Here is a 19,730-nt window from a genome sequence, read left to right as displayed (position 1 = left end):
GAGAGGTCAGGGGATGAAAGATAAATTTGGGTATCATCAGCATAAAGGTGGTACTGGAAGCCAAAGGAGCGGATGAGGACACCAAGGGAGGAGGTGTAGAGGGAGAAAAGCAGGGGGCCAAGAACGGAAGAGGAACGCCAACAGGTAAGGGAAGAGAGGGGAGTGTAGAGTCATGTGTAGAGACTGAGAAGGAGCGGTTGGTGAGGTAAGAGGAAAACCAGGAGAGAACAGTGTAACAGAGGCCTATAGATTTGAGAGTTTGCAAAAGGAGTGCGTGGTCAATGGTATAGAAGGCAGCAGAGAGGTCAAGAACGATAAAAAAGGAGTAGTGTCCTTTGGATTTAGCGAGGAGAAGGTCATTAGTGACCTTAGTGAGGGCAGTTTCAGTGGAGTGGAGGGGGCGGAAACCGGATTGGAGTGGGTCAAGGAGTGAGTGAGAAGAGAGAAAGGGGGTGAGACGGTTGTAGACAACCCGTTCAAGGAGTTTGGAGGCAAAATAGGGTGGTAATTAGAGAGAGAGGTGAGATCAAGGGACGGTTTCTTTAGTATGAGTGTCACGGGCACTAGGAGTCTCTACCCAGGGATCACCAGATGGTAGGCTTACCAGAGCAATGTAGATGGTAATCGAGTACTCTGGTAGCTAGGTGATCACGGAACATGAAATGATGGCCGATGAGATGCTCAGGAAAGTCTATGACTAGCAACACTGGTAATAATGAGGTAATAATACACAAGGAACTGTATGGACAAGGACACGTGAAGATAGTCAGTGGTCTGCGATAGCAAGTTGTACCACTGCTATAGGGAGGAGGAATGTCCAACAGAAACAAGGGGGTGATGAGAGTCAGCGGTCTGCGGGTAGCAAGTTGTACCGCTGTCTGAGTGAAGGAATGGAATCCAAGTGGAGGTATCCGGGTAGTCAGTGGTCTGCGGCAGCAAGTTGTACCACTGCTATGTGAGAGGATGATGGAACAGGTGATACCGGAAACAGGGATCAGTGGTCTGACATCAGCAAGTTGTACCACTGAATATATATGTGAGGAGGTGCACAGGGGAAGACTGCAACACAGGATATACACAGGCACCTTATACACGATCCACAGTAATATGCACAATATAGATATACATATAGATATAAATGACTGAGCAGGTCTGCAATCTAGAAAGTCTCTTGAAGTAGTCCAGCACAATTATAACACAGTCAATGATGGCAATAGACTCAGCGGATAGCAGACTCCAGAGAGAACCAAACACAGTCCAGCAAGATATGCAATACACAGCACAGTCAATGAGAAGTATGCATACCGTGGTTCAGCAGTAGCAGTCAGATGGGATAGCAGCGGTACCTGAGCGGCGGGAGGCCGCCTGGATAGGAAGTCCCTGGATAGGTGAGGCAGCGGTCTAGCAGGTGCAGCGCACAGGTGAGTAGACCAACAGGGACACGAATTCACCGGAGTCAGCAACACGTGGAACTGGACTCATAGGAGACCCAGGAGAATGGAGATGATCCAGCAGAGGGTAGTAGATGAGATACAAATCAAATGCTGACAGGAGGGTAGAGACCAGTGGAACACGTGAAGGCGTGGAGAGTGGATCAGCAGGAGATGGAGGATAGCGCTGACCACAGCAGCAGGACTCAGCGGCACACGGAGGTAACCAGTAGCAACCACAGGAACCAACAGCGATGGGAAACAGGAGTGCAGCGCAGGGCAGGAGCTGTTGATCACGAAGTGTAGCAGATGGTAATGAAAGCGGCAGGCTCAAGGAAGTCACAGCAAAGATGAGATGAGACTGTAGTGCACGGAGGCAGCGGATAGTAATCAGCTGGCAGTCACGATGTTGAACACAGGCGAGTTGAAAGCAGGAGACTGTAGTGCACGGAGGCAGCGGATAGTATTCAGCTGGCAGTCACGATGATGAACACAGGCGAGCTGCAAGCAGGAGACTGTAGTGCACGGAGGCAGCGGATAGTAATCAGCTGGCAGTCACGATGTTGAACACAGGCGAGTTGCCAGCAGGAGACTGTAGTGCACGGAGGCAGCGGATAGGAATCAGCAAACAGACTTGATGAGAAGCAGGTGAGTGAAGTAAAAGCTGGAGTGCACGGAGGCAGCGGATAGCAATGAGCAAACAGTCACATAGATGTAAAATAACGTAGAAGTGGTTTAGAAGACTGTAGTGCACGGAGGCAGCGGATAGGAATCAGCAAACAGTCATGATGATACAGTTGATGGTAGAAGTGGTATGGAACCACAGTAGTAGAAGTGGTTTGGAAACCACAGGAATCAGCAGCGCTGAATACACGAGTAATACAGGAACACCTTCAGAGACTCATGAGGAATGAGACTCCAAGATCAGGCAACGTGGTGTTGACCACAGGTGCTTAATATAGGGAGTGTTGCCTGATCTGCCAATTGAGTTAAAGGGGTATACACTGAAGTATAGAAAAGGGCTGCGCATGCGCAGACCCTCAGGATGGTGGACGGCCACGGTTCCTAAATGTCCGGGAAGAGGCACTCACGGTCCGGTGAGTGACAATGAGGGAGACAAGTGCATATTTAAAAGAGGAGGGGAAGATTCAAGAGCAGAGGGATAGGATGAGGAGTTGGGCAAGGTGGGAGCAGGCTTCAAGAGAGAGGGAGCGGAGGAGGTTGGAGGGGATTGGGTCCTGTAGGCAAGTGGAGGGGGGTGAGGAAGAGAGAAGTGTATGGACTTCATCTGCAGATACCAGAGTGAAGGAAGAGAAGGAGGGTAAGCTAGCAAGAGGGGAGGTGAGAAAGGAGATAGCAGCTGCAGAGAGTGGGGTAAGAAGGGACTTCTGGGAGATGTCATGACGGATAGACTCAATCATGGAGGTGACGTGGGTAGCAAAGTCGACAGCAGAGAGCGTGAGGGGAAATGGGAGAGTGGAAGAGGAGAGGAGGGAGTTGAAGGTGGCAAATAGCCGACGGTGGTTGGAGGATTGGGAAGAAATTAGAGCTTTAAAGAAGTATTGTTTTGAGAGCGATAGGGCCAAACTGTAAGAGGCAAGTATGAACTTGAAGTTGAGGAAGTCAGCATGAGTGCGTGACTTTCTCCAGAGCTACTCTGCAATGCGGGAGCATTTTTGAAGATAGCCACGGTTGCGTCGGGGACTGACGAAGCTTGATGGTGACAGCTGGGGCGGCAGAGTCAAGTGTAGTGGTAAGAGTGTGATTGTAAAAGGAGACAGCCTCATCGGGGAAAAAAAGAGTGGTGATGAAGAGAGGAGCGGGCCCAGGGAGGAGGAGAAAGTGGTAGAATCAACTGTGTCAAGATTAAAACTGGTGAGAGTAACCTTGGGGAATGGGGACGGTGTGAGGGGTGGAGAGATGCTAAAAGAGAGGAGATGGTGGTCCAAGAGAGGAAAAGGTTAATTAATGAGGTCGGAGACAGTACCGAGGTGTGAAAAAAACAGATCAAGGGAGTGGCCACTGCGGTGAGAGGGAGAGGTGGTCAACTAAAAGAGTCCAAGGGAGGAGGAGAGGGAGAGAAGTTTGGAGGCAGCAGGGTCTGAGGGATTGTCTATAGGGATATTAAATATAGGTCAAAGGAGAGAAAGGGATGCTGGGAACACGTTTGTGACAGTATGTAATATATATGTTGTGATTAAACTAAGTTTCATGCATGTACCAGTGCTACATTTGTAAAAGAGCCATGGTCATGCTAGGTAAGGCCTATCTTGCCAAGTTCAAGACAAGTGCAGCCTGCTCCCATCGGTGGGCTAAGATCCGGCTCATGTCCTGACTAGTAGCCGGGTTATGCATCCAGAATAGGGGGCCATACTCCATGGGAAGTGTCACTCAGCCAGAGAGTGATAATCTGCATTTGCAGGGTTAAATGCAGGAACAATGACTTTGTTCATCTCATCTCCAGTGATTATGCTCTTCTCAGGAAATCCATTGAGTAAACTGTTAGTTTCTGATAGCAAGGAGTAGCTGCTAGCAGGGGATCTGAAACTGAGATGGGCAGTGTCTAACATACCCTCCAACCACTGGGAGATAATATCCACCAATTAGGTAACCAGGGGAAGACATGACCCAGCCCTGAAAGATAAGGTCTTCCAACTGGGGAGCCATAAGTGGAGTGTGGAAAACAGAGAGGGACTGGCGAGGGGTTACAGCTTATACTTGTCTGACAGAAGAATTGGAGGCTACAGAGAAGGACTCCGAGAAGCAGCAATTTTCTTCCTTTTGCGAGGAATCCCTGTGGGACTTGTGGATCTGTGTGCCTGCCAAAATAGGGGTGACAGTGAAGCAGGACCGCTGCCTTACTGGCAGTAACGGGAAAGGAGCCTTGCTAACAGTTCAAGTCTGAAGTGGTTACCCCAGGATTGGCTAATAACAGATCGGTATTGTAAGGTAATTGTATGTCTGTGTGATACGTTACAATCGTGTAATGTGATTAAGATAACCATTGCTTAAAAGTGCTATAGCTCTGTTGGAATTTTTGTATTAGTAAAGTATTCTTTATCCATATATTTGTTAAAGTGGGAAAATATGTTCTCACGTCCATGGTATTGGGGGGCAAGTGATAGGCGGATGGTAGTCTGGCAAGTGCTGAATTAGTGGTCTTCAAAGCTGACATTTCTTTTTTTCTATTTTCTTCTCTCATTACTATTTCTATTTGTGTCATATTTTAATTATGCAAAATTGTTGACACCTTATTCTTATTGTCTTATGATGACATTTAATAACGATATTTAACAGAAAAAGGAAATATAGAGAATAACAACCTCACAATAAACATTTCAAGAAATAGAAGTTATCCAATCCAATGTACTAAATATGATCCTCTACCAAGCTTAAACCCTAGACTGAGGTCACATATGACCCTCAACCCTCTTACCCAATCCATGACTGGGGGCCTACTAATGTGATTTATGTTACAGTGGAGTACAGTTACTGATGCCAGAGGCCGGGATTGTGAACGGATAGCAGGGTGGAATAGTGGTTAGCATTACTAACTCACAGCTCTGGGATCATGGGTTCAATTTGTGGGTTTCCGCTGGGTGCTCCAGTTGCCTCCCACAGTCCAAAAATATACTGGTAGGTTAACTGACTTGCAATTATGGACCCTAGTATGCATGTGTATGTGTTCTAGGGAATTTAGGCTGTAAGCTCCTATGGAGCAGGGACTGATGTGAATGATTACATATTCTCTGTAAAGGGCTGCATAATATGGTTGGCAATACATTAATAAATGATAATACCAGCTCTTATGTATTTTTGTACGACATTCTCTTCTAAATTGAACTCACCAGCAATGTGTAGGAAGCTGCCGTGTCACTAGGACATGCATCCACAGTAATCCGTGTCAGCTGACTAGGTACTGTCGTTCTGTAGATCATGATGTCTGGTTTGAAAGGAGGCTCCAACTTTACTCCAGGAACAGAAAGCTTTTCAAGGTCACAATTGTTCATTTCTATGTCTTCGTTTGTACAGCCTAAAACTATGTTCTGCATTGCACAAATTATATTTACATTAATAAATACAAATATATTTTTTCTTGGCGGAAAGAATGTATTTAAAAGATGAAATTAAATAATCTGTGGCTGGTAACAAACTAAGCTGTGTGAAAATTCAATACATAAACATAAAACATGAAATGAGACAAATACATAACCTTGACATATTTTAGTATGCAAATGACCTTTTTTGCATAGTTGTTTGCTCAGCATATATGGATTTAGTAAATTCTACAAATAATAATTTATTCCTACACTATATTTAACATAAAATATACACAATGTTGAGAAAAGGGTTCAAAATTTGCATTGTATATTCTCTGAAAAGAAAGCTTTTTGAAAGACAGAGCTGGCTGCTAACAAGTGATTGGTGCAAAGGACAATTACAAAACTGCAAGGTTGAAATTTGACTGTTACATTGATCACTATAGTAAATGTCGCAATATAGTACACCACATTTAGGAGATACTCAAATAGTCATCTGTTGAAATATTGTACTAAAATAACAAGCTTAAGTGTAACACCCCATCTGATATTGTTGTTCACACCTCCAAGTGACCGAGGGCCTGATTCATTAAGGAAAGTTAACCAATAGTAAGTAATGCAAAACTATGTTGCATTGGAGGGGGAGATAAATTTAAAATGTGATGGCAGATTTATAATTGGGATAGGGCATGTCCTAGATCAACTTTAAATTTCAGTGTACAAATAAACTATCAATTATTTGTGTGCTACATGAAAAAAAGAGACAATATTTTCCTGATGTGCAAAATAATAAACTAATTTGCACCCCATGCATTGCAACTTTTTTGTTTAACTTTCCTTAATGAATCAGGCCCTAAAAGTGTAACCCGGCAATAGGACCCAGAGGAGACATAGCAGAAATGTTGCTTATCAACATCAGGCTGAGATAAGGGATTCAGAACCTGTATGAAGAGTGACAGCCAGGGACCCAGTATAGAGGGGAGGAGGTCCTGGGACCCCCTTGTAATCTGGGGAGCTGGTTCATCGCCTGCTACCACTAGGGGCCAAGGTACAACATCACTGACATAATACTAGTAACATGGGGCATATTTAGAGATAAATTACCTTTGAATGTGACAGGATGATAGAAAGGAGAGACAACAAACATTGAAGGGGTGAGAGATAATGCCCCCACAGAGGACTGGGATAGAAACATTACCCCTGCAGAGGACTGGAGAGAGATATTACCCCCCCCCCCCCCCAGAGGAGGGGAGAGAGGCATTATCCATACGTGGCTACTGTTGAAATCTGTACTCCAGGAGATCCCAGAGTACACAGGGCCGTCTTTCCCATTGGGCACGCTGGCCAGGTGCCCGGGGGCCCTGCAGCCCAGGGGGGCCCTCCGGAGGCAGGAAAAAAAAGAAAACCCTGAAAAAAAAGAAGAAAATACTTACCGTGCTGTCAGCTGGCGATCCGGCTCCCTCCCTGGTCTCCTTCTCCGTCGCGCTGGCAGTGCATGTCGGGCGTGACATCATCACGCCCGCCCGACATCCATTGCGGAGCGCAACGGAGGAGGAGACCAGGGAGGGAGCCGGATCGCCAGCTGACAGCACGGTAAGTATTTTCTTCTTTTTTTTCAGGGTTTTTTTTTTTTCCTGCCTCCGGAGGGCCCCCCTGGGCTGCAGGGCCCATATATATATAAATATTATTTTTTTATTTTTGTATATATAGGGGCCCTGGTGCACTGCTGTGCCCGGGGGCCCAAGAGGTTCTTAAGAGGGCCCTGAGAGTACAGGATATGTGACAGAGGGTAGGAGGGGGCGTGACGACGTTGTTGCGTCACTATAGCCTCGCCCCAACTAAAATTACAGCAATTCAAGGTATTGAATAGCAAGGCTTAATGATGTGGTTAAGCCCCTTCCCCCGCTATTCAATGTGTCAAAGTCAGCAAATTGGATAAAGTCATTTCAATTAAAGTCTAGCAAACTTGGTTGTCTTTGTCTGAAAAGATGCGTACGGTACGCTACGACGTACAAGGGCACGCTACGGCGTGAAAGGGCGTACGCATCCACTACACGTGGCAGCAACAGTAATCGGTCTTTTACCATACATTCGCACAAACACGCATACTTATAAAATAGTACACATTAATGGTAGTTGCAACACATAGTCAGTTATGTCGAAATATAGTAGTATTTATATGTTATATCAGAGTTACATGCATATTAGTGAAATACACGGAACGGGTTAAAGGAATAACATCATGAGTGGTATCATAATGAACCTTGTTACATATCCTACTGTTTGGTTCACTCTGCGAGGGAATCGCAGAGTGCATACGCAAGTTATGAATGATAGGGAATTATGATCTACTTAAGACTAAGGAATCCTGGCGGGAAGAGCAGAGCATACCCCCTGCAGAGATGACTCCCTCCTTTGGATTCCTTAGGATGAACCAGCCAATGATTGACGACCCCTTGGACATTCCTGAGACCCAGACCAATAGATGCAAGCTATACCATCTTCATTGTATTACTGTATTTGATTGTGTATATAAGCAGCAGCTTGTGATCCAGAGTGCAGACATCTTGTCCCCAGACTTCAGGATTGAATGACTGCACTGGATCCAGAGCGCCTGCGATAAGTAACGGCTGTATTTACTATTACTTCGCTTGAGCATATATATATTCTATTATTTGCGAATAAATCTCTGTGCTTTGGAAACACAATTCGAGGTTCGACAATCGTTATTGGTTAGCGACAATACGCACATAACAATTTGGGGGCTCGTGAGCTTTGGAGGTTTCGTTGCCGATGATACGCAAGACCAACGGATTTCGGTTCCTCAACAAAGGGTGGAGACGCGTCATAAACGGGTAAGAACGCATGGTGTTCAAAACCTGAATTTTACTCTGTGTTGCGAAACCGAATGTCCGTTTTGCATTATCTAGGGCACGCTAACTAGAACCTAGGGACAAAAGAGAAAACTGTTTCTTTTTTCTGTCATTGTGCGTTTTAACTGTATTGCATTGCTTAGCGTATGTGTATTTCCTGCTGTGCGTACGCGAACTTCCGGTAGACTTGCCACGTGGTTAAACAATCGTTTTGATAGTTATTGTACATGTATAGTATAATTACTTGTGAAAGCCTCTGAGATATTATTACTGTTGTTGGGAACTTTTGATTTTCTGCGCAGAAAAGGTGTATAGTGTGTGATGTTGTAACGTAGATACACTGTTTTATTGTGGATTGTGCTCAGTTGCTGTCTGACGAGGCGGATTGCCCAACTGAAGGACGGTATACAGGGCAGGTATACCGAATGCGAAAACCGGGTTTTCGCAAAGCGCTACCAATAGATCGCAAGGTTTGCTAATAATTAGTATTGGTAGGCAGTGCGATCCGATCGCACCGTTAGTGCGAATTGGTAAAGCAGCTAGGAGGAATTATACTGGAAAGGCAGGTTGATTGTATTAACTTGCGCTCCCAGCGATAATAAACTCAGCAGATTTTTGTGGTTGAGCCAGGGTATCGAGGAGCTGATAGCCCTTGGGGCCCACAGTGATATTTCTGTATTAGGGATCCTCGCCAGGGGCGAGAAAAGCGAGTGAACGCGGCTAAAGGAAATACGTTCACCGAGCATTATAGATCTCTAGCGGTGAGTATAGCAACAGAGTTGAAATTATTAGGTGAAAAGAACAGAGCATTGCGGTGTGTCTGTATTTCACATTTGGCCGGAAGGAACAGAGCATTGCGGTGTGTCTGTGTTCCGGGTAGAAGGTATATTGTTCAACATGGGTGCTAAGCATACGCTAGAGATGGTCAGTGTACTGCCTAAGGAAGGCCCTATTGGTTCAGCGAAGTTTCTCATGTGTAAGAAATATGGTGCATATGCAACTGTGTATTGTGACACGTGGGTCAAGATGACCAAAACTTGTGATAGGCCTTTCCCAACAATAGGAAGTTTTAATGCAGAGGTACTAAATACCGTAAAAGATAAAGTATGGTTGATTACCTCAACGAAAGTGAGGAATAAACATAATGATTGTTTAAAATTGTGGCAAATGGAAGGTAACACGTGGCAGAGCAGCGAATGCAAACCGGAAGTAGGCGTGACGAAAAGCGAGCGCAAGGCGGATGTAACCGTTGCGAAGCGTGGCGAACTCAGCGCAAGCGCGCCCCCCGCCACATTATGTGGCGGGAGGGGGAAGTACAGCCGTTGTTAAAACTGAAAATAGAAAAATTGCTAAGTTGTATCCTGTTTTAAACCAGTTTAAATCAAGTGTATCTGAAAGTGAAGATGAACCCACTGTGATTTCGGCCATTGCCTATGCCGTTAGTGTACTAGAGGCTCAGCGCAAGTATGAGAAAATGGCTGAGATAGGTGAGAGTAGCGTGATCACTAGGAGTGAAAGCGTTCTAAATCTAGGACCAGTAAATCCTGTAGTGTCCCCTGAAGTCAGTGTACCAGAGGGTGCGTTCCCGGTCCGCACAATATCAGTTCCCAATGGGAAACCGGATAAGGATGGTGTAGTTCCTTTAAGAAATGTTACAATGCATTGTCCCTGGACTAGATCAGAATTACGTTCCATTATGACTGAATTCCCAGATCCTAGAAAAGAGTTAGCTAAATGTCAGAAATTTGTTAAAGACTTAGGAAATGCTCACGAACCAACCAGTAAGGATTGGCGGGTAGTGTTGAGGGCGTGTCTTCCTCCCAATACTAACATACAAAAATTTATTGAAGATTGTTTGTTGGAGGAAGATGACACCTTGACTGATGAGATTAACCAACGGAATATAGAACAAATTGTTAAACACTTAGCCATCTGTTTTCCAGTAGTAGTAAATTGGAGTAAGATTTTCACCATTAAACAAAAGGATAGTGAAACTGCCTCAGATTACTTTGCTAGAGCTATAACAGCGATCGCACGATTCACTGGGATATCCAACATAAGTGAGGATCCACATCACAGAGAGGTAGCTGTAGGAGTACTGATGGACGGCCTTAGAGAAAATTTAAAGACGAGGGTACAAACCACATTACCTAATTGGAGAGGCGTCATGGTAGACTCTCTTAGGGAGTCTGCTGTGGAGCATGACAAGAACTTTTTTAGAAAAAGGGAAGAGAAAAGTGATAGGTTAATGACGGTAAGTATACAGGCTCTAGAAGGGGTGCATACACGACCACCAGCATACAACCCATATAACAGGAAACCTAAAGTGATCAGGTGTTTCAACTGTAACGAGGAAGGACATTATGCTAGAGAGTGTAAAAAGGAAAGACTCAATACACAGAAAGGTGGGTCACATAGATATCCTCCAAGGAGGGATTCACATAGACTAGAAGACTCACATCTACCCGCGCATATTACGGCAGCAAATGCTGCGCGGGAAATCAATAGTCAGCGGTAGGGGTCAGGTCATACCTGTAGTCTACAGCCAGTGAGGTTAACTGAGAGTCAGAGTGAAGAACCAACAATGATAGTTGACATAGCTGGTAGGAAACAAACTTTTCTTGTAGATACAGGGGCGGCCCTATCTGTGATAACCTCTCCTTTCAACCTACAGGTGACCAGTAAAACTATTCCAGCTATGGGGGTAACGGGAAAAGTGTTACATTATCCTCTAACTAAACCCGCCGAAGTTACTATCGGGCCTCTGCATACTAAGCATTCGTTTCTCTTGGCTGCAGCGGCTCCTACTAACTTGCTAGGGAGAGACTTGTTATGTAAAATGGGATGTGTCATATACTGTACTTCTGATGGTGTTCTTAGATATGCCGGAGAAGGTCGCACATGAGGTACAGGATATATTGGACACCCCTCAAAGGTTAATGTTACACTCTACTGTTATAGAACAAAGTCCATCTCAAGTAAAGGGGATGTTGCTGGGAATACCAGGTTCCCTATGGACCAGAGATGGACAGGACACTGGACTGATGGCAAACGTAGCCCCTGTCATGGTCAATCTAAAAAGTGGTAGGATAGCTCCAAAAATCCCACAGTATCCATTAAAACCAGAGGTGGAACTAGGGGTATATCCTGTTATTGAGAGGCTGTTACAACAAGGGATTTTAATTCGTACAGCCAGTACAGCAAATAGTCCCATTTTCCCTGTGAAGAAAAGTGGGGGGAGGGGCTATAGATTAGTCCAGGACTTAAGGGGAATTAACAAAGTTGTTGAGAGCCAATTCCCCGTAGTGCCGAATCCAGCTGTCATCCTCATGCAGATTCCACCGTCTGCCAGTCATTTTACTGTCATTGATCTATGTTCTGCTTTCTTTTCAGTCCCTCTTCACCCTGACTGCCAATACCTTTTTGCATTCTCCTACAGGGGAGTGCAATACACATGGACCAGACTACCCCAGGGGTTCATTGACAGCCCCAGTATTTTCTCCCAAGCCTTACATGACTGTTTGCAATCCTTTCAACCCCACAATGGGTCTGTTCTAATTCAATATGTGGACGATTTGTTGTTGTGCTCTGATTCTTTTATGTCATGTTTGCATGATACTAAATTGTTGTTGCTTCATCTTTCACAAACAGGGCACAAGGTGGCAAACGATAAATTACAGCCATGTCAGACTAAGGTCAAATACTTAGGACACTGCCTCACTAAGGGGCTAAGACACCTGACAACCGACAGAATTGAGGCCATACAACACATGACCCTTCCGCAGAGCCAGAAGCAGATTCGTACTTTCTTGGGGATGTGTGGATACTGTAGGTCCTGGATCCCAGGTTTTTCTATTCTGGCATTACCATTGCAGGAGCTAGTCTCTTCCTCAAAACCAGAGCGTGTTGTACACACAGAAGAGTCAGAGCAAGCGTTCTTTAACCTTAAAGATAGTCTGACAAGAGCACCTGCATTGGGAATACCTGATTATGAAAAGCCTTTTGAGCTATTTTGTACAGAAGCTGATGGCTGTGCAGCAGTTGTCCTCGCACAGAAACATGGTGACGCTAGCAGACCGGTAGCATACTACAGTGCACAAATAGACAATGTGGCAAGGTCACTCCCAACATGTCTCAGAAGTGTAGCAGCAACGGCCCTTTTAGTAAGTAAGAGCGAAGATGTAGTATTAGGTCATAATTCAACCATCTATACACCCCATGCTGTATCAGCTCTGTTAAATTCAGCCCAAACCAGACATGTTTCTTCAGCTAGATTCACAAAATGGGAACTAGCCCTGATGGCACCCTCAAACATCACCATCAAACGATGTAACACCTTATATCCAGCTACATACCTTCCGTATGTGTCTCAAGAGACACAAAGGGTGGGAGGTGAGGAGACCCTGGTTGATGATGAGTTAGGCAAGAATACTGACACGCATGACTGTATGAAACACCTGAATCAGACCTTTACTGCAAGGCCCGACATACGTGACATCCCCTTAGAAAATGTAGATTTTACGTTTTATACAGACGGAAGTTGCCATAGACAGACAGAGACAGGAGAGCTATGTACTGGTTACGCTGTTGTAGACGATCAGGATGTGGTAGAAGCTGAACCCCTTGGCCCACCTCACTCAGCCCAGGTGGCGGAACTAGTAGCACTAAGGAGAGCGTGTGAATTGGCAGAGGGTAAATCAACCAATATATATACTGACTCTAGGTACGCCTTCGGGGTAGTGCACGATTTTGGGGCCCTTTGGCGTCTTAGAAACTTTACGACAGCAGCAGGTACACCAGTAGCACACTCACAACACATAAAAGGACTTCTGACAGCGATACAGTTACCCAGAACAGTAGCCGTCATAAAGTGCAAAGCCCATACCTTTGAAGAAGACCCAGTGTCATTGGGCAACAACAGGGCAGACGAAGCTGCTAAATGGGCAGCAGGGCAACCTATGACTGTATCGACCGAGACTATGATGGTTTTTCAGACATTAGACACGCAGAAATTAATTGAAATGCAAGATTTGTGTTCCCTGCAGGAGAAGGCGGTCTGGAAGGCGAAGGGATGTGGTCAAGAGTCCTCAGGACTCTGGAGGGATGGACAAGGTAAGCCTGTAGCTCCCCGAACATACTATCCAAGCCTGGCTGAAGCAGCACACAGCCTGACTCACCTGGGTAAAGAAGGTATGTGCAAACTGGTGAGAGCATACTGGTGTGCTCCCGGATTTTCCTCTCAAGCTGGTAAGAAAGCAATGTCATGTCTTACTTGTTTGAGGAAAAATGTTGGGAAAACTATTCCAACTGAGCCATCCCACATCCCTCCTACAGACGGACCTTTTCAGGTAATACAAATTGACTATATCCAATTACCACCGTGCAGGAATCTAAAGTATGTGTTAGTGTGTATTGATGTGTTTTCCGGTTGGGTAGAAGCATATCCGGCAGCCACTAATACTGCTGTGTTCACTGCAAAGAAAATTGTACAAGACTTTGTGTGTAGGTTCGGTATCCCTAGAATCATTGAAAGTGATAGGGGTACCCATTTTACTGGTGATATCTTCCAAAATATGTGTAAACTCATGGGAATCAGTAGCAGACTTCACACCCCTTACCGACCACAAGCCAGTGGTAAGGTGGAGAGAGTAAACGGTACTATAAAGAACAACCTAGGTAAGATAATGGCTGAAACTGGGTTGGCATGGCCTGAGGCTTTGCCGTTGGTCCTCCACAGCATTCGAACCACTCCTAGACCTCCTCTTAATCTGTCCCCCTTTGAGATACTGTTCGGACGACAACCTCATTTGATCGTGAGTCCACAAGACGACTTGAAGTGTAATAATGAAGTGACTGTACAATATCTTATAAGAATGAGTAGACAGCTAAAACAACAACAAAAACTAAAAATGCTGTCACCTGGTATGCCAGAAACGAACTGTCATGATGTTGAACCTGGAGACTATGTTATGATCCGCAATTTCTTACGTTCAGGTTGTTTAACAGACCGTTGGGAAGGCCCGTACCAAGTGCTGCTGACCAGTACTACATCACTGAAGGTTGCAGAGAGAGACACTTGGGTCCATTCCACCCACTGCAGGAGAGTCCATAATCCGGAGAAAGTGCAAGACAAGACTCAGACCGACGACATAGAGCTGTCACTTGTGAGCCTGTTCCGGGAGACCTAAAGCCTGCAGTTGAGACACCTGAAACAGAGACGTTGCCTCAGAACTATCTTTCCAGCGATGGAGTGGCGGTTTTTGTTTTTCTTTTGTTCCAGGATTTTCCTTGTTTTTACTTTTTCTAGGACATTCTATTTTTGTGAAGGAGGATGGAGGACGGAGGAGAGTTCTGGGAGTGATACGGATGAAATGGAGGCCGAAGAAAAGTTAATAGGATATCCTGAGCAGCCCATTATCAAACTTGGTCCAGGGGTTATGAAAAGGTCTGCTAGCTCAGGAACTCGGAGGCAGTGTGAGGGGCTATTGTCTGATGAGTATTGTATCTGCAAGTTCTGCAACTCCCTAGTTGAAGAGAGATGCATCCAACGATGCCAGTCCCCCAGTACTCTGAATATAGGCGGGCATCCTTTGGAGGATTATCACTCCCTGGTGGGTAAGGTGCTAAGCCAAACCGAGTGTTGGGTGTGCTCTCACGTGCCTCAAGGGCAGCATAACATAGGACTAGTGCCATTCCCTCTAAACATATCCGAAGTACTCGAATTAAGGGGTGGGAGGCCCATAGAAGGGAGGTACAATAACACTAGGTCCCCTAGTCTGACGCTTCGACAATACTCCATAGGCAGATCTTTGCTGTGCCTAAACATATCTCATGCAAAGCGCCTGGAGAATTGGGAGGCTGACCTATCAGATCAGACAATGGCTCGCCACACTCATTTTAGAGAGAGACTCACAAGGTCACTACTAGGCAGGAATGTTGATGGAAGTCACAAGTAAGGGCGTATAACCAAACATAAGAAGGTATCCATTGGAAAAGTCTCTACAGATAAATGTGAAAATGTCATTAATGCCGACACGTGTCTAGAGCAGATGGAGACACTAGGCATGGGTAGTTTTATCAAAACTCTGTGTGATATAATTCATGGGCATACTGTTCCTTATGTTCTCCCTGATGATGTGTATTTTGTTTGTGGAAGGAAAGCTTATTCCTGGGTGACTCCGAGTTCCAAGGGCTTGTGTTTCCTAGCTAAACTGGTTCCTGAAATCATGACTATTACTCATGAAGAAATGGTAGATATTCACAAGACTACATCACCACCATATATACACACACAGTATGAACACCGTGGCAAGAGAAATATGATTCCTGGTGAGGAACCCATAGCTACAAAATTGATTAGTGAAACTGCTGGTTTCCAAGTTATGGTTGCTCTAGATCTCACCAGGACCGCTCGGGGAACATTAAACTTTAAATATATCCAAGACCTAGCTAAATTAATAGATAATATCACCGAGATGTATGATGACACTTTCAGGTATACTGGAAGGGAGCTACAAGCGTACAAAAAGGAGTTGGTGCAACATAGACTGGTACTAAATTATCTCACCTCTATTACTGGTGGGTACTGTGTGACACTGGCCACCCAGTTCGGTGTCAAATGTTGCACGTACATTACTAATAATACTGATGACCCTAAAGAGGTTATAGACCGGAAGATGGATGAAATTTTGCAGCTGAAATGGGAATTTCGAAAGAGCCATAATTCTTCGTTATATGAGGTCGGGGAAAAGGTGGCGGGTTGGTTCTCATGGTTGAACCCAGCAAAATGGTTCTCCGGTCTGGGGGAGTGGGTACAGGAAATGATTGCGAGTGTAGGTAAGCTCCTTCTCCTTATACTGGGTGTCATCTTAGCAATTGGTTTAGTCGTCAAATGTGTTCCTACTGTGTTGAAGTGTGGAAAACGGTCTCATGGGAGTAACACTGAGAAAGAGACTGAAAGGGTGGTACCAGATACTGAGATCATGGTCTGTGAAGAAGTATTGTATAATCCTGAACTTGAAACGGTGATTGGGTGATAGTTTATTACACTATCAAAGGGTGGAACTGTCGAAGTCAGCAAATTGGATAAAGTCATTTCAATTAAAGTCTAGCAAACTTGGTTGTCTTTGTCTGAAAAGATGCGTACGGTACGCTACGACGTACAAGGGCACGCTACGGCGTGAAAGGGCGTACGCATCCACTACACGTGGCAGCAACAGTAATCGGTCTTTTATCATACATTCGCACAAACACGCATACTTATAAAATAGTACACATTAATGGTAGTTGCAACACATAGTCAGTTATGTCTAAATATAGTAGTATTTATATGTTATATCAGAGTTACATGCATATTAGTGAAATACACAGAACGGGTTAAAGGAATAACATCATGAGTGGTATCATAATGAACCTTGTTACATATCCTACTGTTTGGTTCACTCTGCGAGGAAATCGCAGAGTACATACGCAAGTTATGAATGATAGGGAATTATGATCTACTTAAGACTAAGGAATCCTGGCGGGAAGAGCAGAGCATACCCCCTGCAGAGATGACCCCCTCCTTTGGATTCCTTAGGATGAACCAGCCAATGATTGACGACCCCTTGGACATTCCTGAGACCCGGACCAATAGATGCAAGCTATACCATCTTCATTGTATTACTGTATTTGATTGTGTATATAAGCAGCAGCTTGTGATCCAGAGTGCAGACATCTTGTCCCCAGACTTCAGGATTGAATGACTGCACTGGATCCAGAGCGCCTGCGATAAGTAACGGCTGTATTTACTATTACTTCGCTTGAGCATATATATATTCTATTATTTGTGAATAAATCTCTGTGCTTTGGAAACACAACCCGAGGTTCGACAATCGTTATTGGTTAGCGACAATACGCACATAACAAATGCCATGAATTTCGGCATTTTATTGGTTTCCGGGATGTTTACTTACTCTTCCAGGAGGACTCCCCGAAATTCGGGAACCTCCCAGAAATTCTGGGAGAGTAGGCAAGTATGATATTACCCCCACAGAGGACAGGGCGAGAGATATATAATATACCCGCAGAGGAAGGATGAGAAAACACTGCTGTGAAAGAGAGAAAGATGAGGGTGAGTAACTTTGGATGTGACTGCTCCATTAATATTCTGTACATATAGCATTTAAGATCGGTGCAGGAGGAGACAGGAGATGTATATAGGGATTGTACATATTTACTTTATCACTGCAACTTTTTAAGAATGTAGTGGAGTGAAGGAGGATTGTAAATAAAGAGTTTATTTTGCAATAGATGGTCTGGTGCCCAAATTATTGACACATCTGACTGCACTGCACCAAGTTACATCACCTGTGTCCCAACATCTTCACAGAAACTCTATAAAATAACCTGCATGTGCCGGGACCCTCTGGTCATCTATACCCATGCCAGGAGCTAACCAGGGCTGAGAAGGAGGTGCACTGCCTAAACTGTGCACCTCAACACTACACACAGGGACAGGGGGTTACATAAGATAAACAGGTAAATAAATTTTAGTGCAAATGAAATTCACTTTAACAAAATGTGCATAATAAACATATAAAGAAATATACAGGTTATTAAAGTAAACTTTATTTACACAAAAATTAATTATATAAAAACTATTTAATAACAATAAAAGAAAGTCTACTTATTGAACTCTGCGAAAAGTACCATTAACTTATTCGTTCATATTCTAATACCAATAGTTATTTATACACAACATAAAAGTGACACACATCCATGCATAATACAAAGTTAAATGAGCACCGACCTAAATTTCTGCGCAGAAAATGAAATATGTCTCCTTTGGTTTGGATCACTAGTAAATTGAACGCCGTCGTGTAGGACGCGGTTGTCATGATAATAAAAGACTGTAGAACAGCGCAGTAACAGGACATCTGCAGATCTACACTACACCCAGGGTCTCACTGTTACAGCAGCATACAAACTATTATTCTGCATTTTGTTATTATAAGTGGAAAGGTTTAAAACGGGTTTATGTAACCAGCAGCTGGGGAACTACAGATCCCAGGCTGCGGCTGGCTGGTCATACTGAGACCATTAGTTCCCCAGTAGCTGCTTACAGCAACATACTGTTAAACAGAGAAACTACAATTCCCATCATGCCTTGCCCAAGTAGTGACGTATTTCCTGTGGGACGAGGCAGTGAGCAGTGTGGTTACATGTGTGTTTGTATACTGCCAGGAACAGGTAAGACTTCGCTTTGTCAGCAGGTGTGTGTAATGTGAGATTCATAAGTGTTTAATAAGGATTATATTCTATTGGAAACGAATCTAAACCTGAGTTATCTGCTGGTAGTAGGGAGAACACTATTTAGCCTTTGCTTCAATGTAAGAACATATGTGTGTTTTTAAAGTTCCTTTCTTTAAAAGATAATCGGGGTAAAACGTTTCCTTCATCATATGTTTTATATTGCGCTGAGCCTGGGGACGTCATTGAAAACTAAAAGTCCACTACACTGTAGATTTACTTCAGGCAAGTACATTTTTTATTAAAAATTTGTAAAAAAGTGGAGTACAAAACTCTGGCACACTGTAGATGTGTCCATTTTTAGATTGTAGTGGAACAAGAGTGGAGTTGATCATTACTAATTGGGGCTGCACATTTGGGAAAAAAATACTCGCAAGGCATCAGAACAAGCGCAATATGTAGGACAGTCAAAGCCAGGCATAATACAGGCACAAAGTATGTTTTTATTCTCTTCTATAATTTGGTGTATTTGGCTTTTATAGACAAGCAGATACTCTGTCATAATAGTGGGTGTGCTAATAGTTAAAATAAAAAACAAAACAACCCAAAACAAAACACTTCTTTGACCCTCAGAGGTGGAATAGCCTGGGGAATAATGACTCCAAGCCATGGGCTGTTCTTGGCCACACCTGATGAGTTGTAGGACTGGCAATTAAAACAATTCTAAAGGCAAATATTCAAATGAACTACCTTGCCAAACTAGAGACATTTCAGAACAATAGATGGGAGAATATCAAGTACATTACATGCTGCCTCTGGAATATATAGCCTTTTCTCTGTTCAAACCCCCTACCCCACATTTACAGGGCAGACTAGTAAGAGCCATGTCAGTCATAGGCTGCACTGCATTGTTAATTATATCTCAAAGCTACAGCAGCTAACAGATTTAGTACAGTTTTGCATAGTCACTACTTTCAGTAGGTGATACCTCTCACTAGTGCCTTCATGTGGCACATTCAATAAAGAGTGAGGTCCTGTTGGAGCCTCGCCTCATGTCACCCTGCGCATGTTATTTGGTTTTATGGTACATACAACGTCGCTTATCTTTGCTTGAACCTGTATGAGGTGTGAGCAAAAATAAGCAATGTTGTAGCACC

The 19,730-nt window shown here is 44.2% G+C and overlaps 1 protein-coding gene across 5 annotated transcripts in view; it reads left to right on the top strand.

The window, feature by feature from the left end:
* C1D (C1D nuclear receptor corepressor) overlaps positions 1-19,730 on the top strand; it is a 48,795-nt gene that overhangs the window by 7,270 nt on the left and 21,795 nt on the right. The window contains exon 1 of one of the 5 annotated variants that reach the window (XM_075203923.1): positions 17,304-17,455. The exons of 1 other annotated variant lie outside the window; for it this stretch is intronic. In XM_075203923.1, coding sequence (XP_075060024.1) covers positions 17,450-17,455 — 6 coding nt within the window. In that variant the 5' untranslated portion in view covers positions 17,304-17,449. Of the gene's footprint in view, positions 1-17,303; positions 17,456-18,501; positions 18,597-18,738; positions 18,859-19,730 lie in introns of those variants that run through there. 3 more of the 5 variants (XM_075203924.1, XM_075203922.1, XM_075203925.1) reach the window with 3 other exon arrangements.

The sequence above is a fragment of the Mixophyes fleayi genome, chromosome 3, assembly GCF_038048845.1.
Source record: "Mixophyes fleayi isolate aMixFle1 chromosome 3, aMixFle1.hap1, whole genome shotgun sequence".
Classification (NCBI taxonomy): domain Eukaryota; kingdom Metazoa; phylum Chordata; class Amphibia; order Anura; family Limnodynastidae; genus Mixophyes; species Mixophyes fleayi.
This window is presented reverse-complemented; position numbering and strand designations above follow the sequence as displayed.